A 7,144-nucleotide genomic window follows, 5' to 3' on the forward strand; every position below is an offset into this window, starting at 1 on the left:
GCATAGATGAAAAAGTTTGAGGAATACAGTCGCTTCTGGGTATGATATCCCTTTTGTCTGGGAACAAATTAACGTTTAAATGAATTAATACATAATAAATAAATACATTCACTCACTCACTCACTCACTCACTCACTCACTCGGCTGGTACCAGATTTTGGTATGAATTTATTGATGGGCCTTGCATCAAGCTGGATTTGGAGCCTGCTGTTCTCTAGTGCGGTTAACCCAGAGCTCAAAGCAACTCCTGCTGTTTGTGAAGGAACAAATTACCTTAATTAAACATCCTCATGTGTTTCCTGTGTGCACTCTTATTTAGGGCATACAAATGAAATTGGGTCTGCAAAAGTTGAATGTCTCATTGATTTAGTAAATACTAACATGACTGAGCCTGAGTTTGGCATGGAAAACAGTATCAGGAGAAAGTGCCCTCCACTTGTGCCCAGTGGGCATCGTTAAAGTCTTTGTGATACACAGTTGTGAAGAGAGCATGTCAGACATGTTTTCCTGCATACCCTTGACCCTGTTGTACCCAAGGAAGAGATCACACTCTGGTTGTTTTTGTAAAAATGACAGAATCCTCATGCAGAAGTAGAAAATCCTCATATGTTTCTAAGTGTGATAACTGGAACATTGTAACTCAAAATGTGATTTCCCAAACATTTCTTTAGAAGAAGAAGAAAGTATCATTAATGTTAACATTGATTCTTATCTCAACTGTCACTCTTACTTTTAAGATAGCCACCCCTTAATCTAAATAGACACTGGCAATATCAAACTTTTCAAACAATCTCTTTTTAATTTATTTTGACATCTCTCTTTTTCTTCATGTCATTTATAGATCCGTCGCGATGCGAGGCCATTAACCATGATGGAAAACTCAGTTGATGACATGTACCATGGCTGCAATGACAAAAAAATGGAAGACCTGGTCAAAAAAGAGTACTCGAAAGAGCTGGACAGTGGATCATTTAAAGATGCCTGGAAGAATGCAAAGAAATGTGCAACAGACAAGTTCAAGATGAGGAGCAAGGAGGACGAGTCTCTGACCGAAGATCACATGCAAGCCATCTGTGTGTACACGGAAAACACTAATAATGTGTATTCAGATTTCAATAATGCAGTCAGAGAACAGGGCAAAGAATATGGTAAATCATTCCAGTTTCACATACTGCACTTCCTGCTGACATACGTTAGGTATGAGCCAGGAAAAAGTTTGAGTGCTGTGGAAGACTTGCTGTCTTTTTCCTGAAATAATATCAGCCATCTGCACCTGATGACTTTAGACTGTCTGTCCTAAAATCTCACATGATGATTATTAACTGTTATTGACCCACGTAAATAATTCAGTAAGAATGACCAGGGTCGACAATGCCAACTGGGGAACTGAACCCCAAAAAATATTTTTCGGTTGATATAAAATAAGGCACACAGGTTAGTACCGGACAGGCAGAGATGTACTTTCATAATAAAATTAAGATTTTTTATTCCAAACAAATCAATCAATCTGGGCTGGAGCTACTAAGGGAAAGAAAACAAAAATCAAGACACCAAAAAAGAAATAAAGGCTGGAAATTTCTTTATTACTACAATTGAAATAAGGCCTTTGTAAGCTTAAAATGTTTTAAATGTATTAAAATAGCCCTCAAACCTATAAGAGGAGGAAACAGAGGCTGTCTGTGGAGGGGCAGACTGCAATGAGGGCTGCCCAGGGGTACTACCATAACTTACAACTTGTGCTACACAACAATCTTCATATCACACGGTATAATCAATACCAGAGTCCCAGTGCTTCCATTCATGCAGCAACGTGAAGGGACCTCACCACAAATGCTTAGCCTTAGAACTCTTCAGCCCTTCTTTAATGTGGAGAGGCATACGAGGCCATTCCTGTCAACCACAGTAGCCTTATACAGTTCAATTCTATTTTGCAAATAGCAACTCTATTTCTGGAAAAGTTGGGAATCTGCAAAACTAAAACTTTAGAGGTGAGCAATAACCCACTTATTCACCTGGCGGATCGAATTTAAGTTTGCCTTGTTTTGAAAACAATTAAGAACTCAAGCTATATAGAGTGTATCATATTTCTCAACCTTGCCACGAGGGAGTGAAATATTAATCTTTGATTGCTACAAGAGCTGTTAAACAATAAGCCCTCGTTTATTTGGCCATGAATCAACACAATTTTCAGTTCGTGAAGTGATTAAAGCTGGATGCCCTGCTGTACATTTCACAACAAACTTCAGAAAACTTTGAAATTTCAATTAGCTTTCAAGGCAGTGGGAAAGAAAATAGGTGTTTGAGGGGATGGTAAACTGAATTGTTCTATTTGCTATTTAACTCCAAGAAGAATTTCATACCACAAGACAACCTTTTTGTCTCAGTTCATAAATGAGCTCGAGCTCAGAAAGGCAGCAGTGCTTCTGGATTTTGCTAATGTTTTTTCTGTGCATGAGTAGTTTTGACCCTCATTTGTTGATACACCAATATGATGAAATCCTTTGTGAATTTATGTTGATTTAAATCAATCTTGAAGTTGTTGAACTGTACACCAATACACTCTTTCACAGTGACAAATCCCTCATAATCTTTTCTGTTTTTTAAACTTTTTTTTTAATGCTTTCTTGTTTCTGACCTGGTGATCTAAGCCTAGCTTAGTTTTGAATTGTTCCGCTGGGCATTTTTTTTTAGCTTAACACAACCTTTTCCTTTCTGGCTTGGAAATCTCTTGTATCTCGGAGGCAAATAGTAGTCATAGACAATTACCAAATGTCATTAAAAATAAATACCATGAAGATCAAAACATCTTTTATTTATTCATAGATGTTTCAACCACAAACTCTTTCTTAAGTTAAATTCAAGATAACTTGTAGGCAAAATGTGTTGCAAAGCTTTGGAAAATTCCAGCTTTCTTAGACTAACTGAGCATTGTTATACGATTGCCCTGATGAATTAGATATAATGATGGTTTGGCAGTAAAGAATGTGTAATGAAGCTGTGAAGGTTGTTTATCTGAAGCATACAGAAAAAAAAAAAAAAAAAAAAGAAAAAAAAAAATCAAGATAACTTCGTTGTACAGGATAACAAAAACCTGTTTGATAAAATACACAATGCATTGCATTGTCTTATGTCTTATGAAAAATATACTAATATAAAATACAAAAATATACACGAAAATGAAAACTGTTTAATCTATCATTCAAGCGAATCCACGTGGATCCTGCTGTACTCACAACCGGCCACTAGAGGTCACACGTTAGCTGTGTAAATCTCTGACGGGTTGAAGAGCGTTTTATCCCCATGGAAACTTCACAGAGTAAGAGTAGGCTACCTGATAAACGTCGAAAAAATGGCTCGCCAAACTTTTTCGGTCAAAGACCAAGTGGTTAGAGCTTTATATGGCAGAGCAACTTCTTTGAATTTAAATTCGAAGAAATTAAACCATGTTCCCGAGTGTGTCTGCAGATTACCAAACCTGTCTGTCCTCTTGTTGAGCAACAACTCCATCAGCGGCCTCCCCGCCGAGCTGCTCTCTCTACAACAAGTGAGTCTTGCTCGTTTGTTTGCTCATCCGTTGGTTGGAAAAATGCCAAATTAGCACTTGAAATGTTTAACTCATCTCGCAGATTTGTGATTAAATAGGCTTCTTTTCCTTCTGCACCGTCTGCAAGCTGACTGAACTGAATTTAGGGAATAATGCCCTGAAGGAGGTTCCTGCTGTTCTGGGCCATCTGGAGTCCTTGAAAAAACTGTACCTGTTCAGAAACCAAATTACAGCGGTGCCACCCGACGTGATGGGTAGCTTCTTACTGTTTTGCATGATTAACTCAAAGCTTCAACGATTTCAACTGTGGTAATATCCATATTTTGCAGGTCGCTTACGAAACCTTGTTGTCCTCAATCTAAATCACAACAATATTCAAAGGCTTCCACCAGAGATTTACAGGTACGTGACTGGCAACATGGTTTCTAAAATGGTTCTCCACACCCTAACTTATGGGCTCATGTGGTAAAAGATGGCAAAAAAAAAAGACATTGAATTCGCAGAAAGGCAATTTAACTCCTGTGAGATGACCAGATGAAGAATGATGCTTTTCCATCTGCCCGTTCAGCTTGAGCAAGCTCCAACACCTCAGTGTCCTGGACAATAAGCTGGAGGAACTTCCTGATGAAGTCGGTCACCTCACTGAGTTGTCGGAGATGAACTTAACTTCCAACGAGCTGCCTTGCCTACCTCAGCAGCTTTACCGGTGCAGAAAGCTGACAAAGCTGCATGCAGCCAGAAACAAGCTGATCAGTCTGCCAGAGGTGGGTACTCTCCCATGTGATCGTTAGGACGACAACACTTCTATCAGTCTCCCTCGGCCTCTCTTTTATTTTTCAATCTCATTTGCAGTGAGCAAAGCCGAGGAAAATGGCTGATTTTATGTGCTGCTATAAGTTCAGCCACCTTAGTTTCCATTAAACGAATTGGTAGCACCCAGAAATAATGGCAGCTTTTAAGACTTTAAGAAACAAGTAATTAAAAACCTTCACCTGCAGCTTTGCCAACTTTTGAATTATTCAGCAGCAAAATCACAAAATCTACTTACTCGACTTCTCGTCCAGGGCATCACGGCACTGGCTAAACTTCAAGTTCTGGATGTGGCTGGGAACAGGTTGTCCATGTTCCCTGTTGAGGTACAAGTGTGAAGTATTACCTTTACCAAACGCCACGTCGATGTAGTTCAAATCAATCGAAATGCCTGCTCACTGTCTATCTGTGGTGACACCGTCTAGTTCCACCTGCTGCCACTGAAGGAACTGTACTGCGAGGGGAACAGATTTGTGCAGTGTGAGCCGGTGTCTTCGCTGCAGGACGTTGAGGTGCTTACATTAAAGGTGAGTGTCACTGAGGCGAAGAGACAAAACAACGAATATTTACTATGTCCGTCAGAATGAGTGTTTTGTTTCTCATACCGTTGTTCCGGTGCGCTCCTGTGCCCTTTGCTTCTCAATAGGAACAAGTTGCAAGATTTGTTTTGCGAGAGGACAGAAATAAGTTCTCCCTGATTCACATGACGCTTCCCCACCACCCGTGCCTGACGACCTTGTTGGCCAGCGCCAGCTGTTGTGCTGTTTGCAGGAGTCCCTTCCTCACCACCTGGCTGGAGTGTGTGCATTTTGTACGTCTGAAAAAGGTCAGGTTCATTTCTGTTTTAGCTTACTTTCAGCATACATTTCCTTTAAAACAAATACTGTGACACCTTGTAAAGCATATGTAACTGAATTAGATATTAGATATAGAAAATCTCATTGAATGAAAAGACAAACGATATGTTCATTTAAAACAATTTATTTATTTTTTTAAATTTCTTTGAAAGGTAAACTCGTGTAATCAGGTTTGTTGTCCTGCCGCATGACCCTTTTTTTTCTTGACATTCAGTTCACAAACACCCATCCCGTTTCCTTTAGAGTTCAGCAAGGTTATTGAGAATTCATCATTCCGTCAATGATTGCAAGCTGACATCGGTCAGATGTGTCAAAACAGGTTCACCCCGCGGTCCAAACTGTCTGGAGATGGTTTTGTCACTTTTTACAGCCAAATGAGCGTCTCCTGATCATCATCCCATTGATGGAGAACACCTGACTCCAATTTAGTCTTCAAAATGAACTACCAATTGTAGAGGTTCACATACGTTTACCAGGCAGTCACATATATGTAATACTGGCTCGTCTCCTCAGTATGTGAGGATAGTGAAACAGGGATGTGTCTATCTTCTTTTAGGACATGTGAAAACTGCAGGATATTTTAGGTCACGGTTTATGTGGAAACCGAGAAGATTCACAAGAGTTTACACACCCTCCTCTGTGTATTCCTGGTCTGAAGCAGGATAAATATGTAGCCTGCCATGTGAATCGTCTTTGTGTGTTCCAGGACATGAAGGTGAAGAGTTTGCAGACTGTTCCAGTGCGGGCTCTTCTCTGTTCATACAAGTGCTTTAATAGAGATGGACATGGCTACTATGGTGTTGTTGTAAGTTAAACACGAGCACATTAAAAGGTACCATCTACAGTTTGATTAAACCCCCTATCTTGCCCATGTCATTTTGTTTATAGAAACTGCTTGAATCTGTTTATACACACATTTTATTATAAACCTCTTAAGACAGTACACTTATATGTGACATTTGACTCTGTGGCCACAAGGTGGCAGCAGATGATCGTAAACAATTTCTACATTTGGCTGAACCAAAGGAGTCTTATTCCTAACCTAAGTCTGAACAGAAAAATTTGTACTTTTTCCCACAACTACAGCTTTCGTAAAGTTCCTGATAATAGAACAAACTGAAGTGTTATAAAGTGAAGCAGATGGATTTATCTTAAGGTGTTTGACTAAAGATCCATTATTTCATAGAGTTGATTTACACAGACCTTTGCACTGGAAAATGTCACAGACCTTTTCTTTACATTTGTTGGTTTCTACTGGTGGAAATTTGATCACATTTGCTCAACATTTGACCAACATAATGACCAACTGTTACATATAGTGATCCTATATTTAGTAAATTGACTGCTGAGAGAATCTTTGAAATCTATTTTGACACTATATAACCAGGGAGAAACTCCTCCCTTGTCCTCTTACCTGTTCTGTCCCTGTCTTCATCTCCAGCTACTGGCATCTGTTCCAACCTGCCAGACAAGAGAAAGACAGGGAGATGGAGGCATAGAGAGAACTTCATTGCGAGCAAATTAATTTCTCATCCACGCCTCCAGAGCTTACCAGCTCGTTCGCTAGCTGCTGCGGCCGCCGCTGCTGCGTGTGTCTGCTGAGTCGGAGCCTCATGCATAATGCATCAGGTTTAATTGCAAACCCAGAAACTAATGACTTTGGACTGGTTAACAGCAGGGGAGCCATACATCTCGAGCAAACTGAATGAAAAATCAGCTCAGAGGAAAGAAAAAAAGGAGCCTAGCCCCTAATTGATGAATAATTGAAGCGGCGAGCTACAGGGCATAATTGTGACATTTTGTTTCAATCAATTTCCAAGTGGTGTGGGCGAAAGTGCACTTAAAGGGAAAAAGGCAATGACAATGAATGAGAAAGAAAGAGGGATAGATACAGAGAGTGGATGGAGTTTGAAATGGATGTTTTGTCTTCAGT

The 7,144-nt window shown here is 39.8% G+C and overlaps 1 protein-coding gene across 1 annotated transcript; it reads left to right on the forward strand.

Moving 5' to 3' along the window:
* The first annotated feature begins 3,349 nt into the window (after positions 1–3,349).
* Positions 3,350–6,025, forward strand: lrrc69 (leucine rich repeat containing 69). The gene is made up of 8 exons (XM_075450362.1): positions 3,350–3,544; positions 3,672–3,798; positions 3,874–3,946; positions 4,113–4,308; positions 4,609–4,680; positions 4,780–4,881; positions 5,001–5,180; positions 5,918–6,025. The coding sequence occupies exons 1-8, from the start codon at positions 3,350–3,352 to the stop codon at positions 6,023–6,025; spliced, it is 1,053 nt and encodes a 350-aa protein (XP_075306477.1).
* Positions 6,026–7,144: the final 1,119 nt, after the last annotated feature.

The sequence above is a fragment of the Odontesthes bonariensis genome, chromosome 18 (genome assembly GCF_027942865.1).
Source record: "Odontesthes bonariensis isolate fOdoBon6 chromosome 18, fOdoBon6.hap1, whole genome shotgun sequence".
Lineage (NCBI taxonomy): Eukaryota > Metazoa > Chordata > Actinopteri > Atheriniformes > Atherinopsidae > Odontesthes > Odontesthes bonariensis.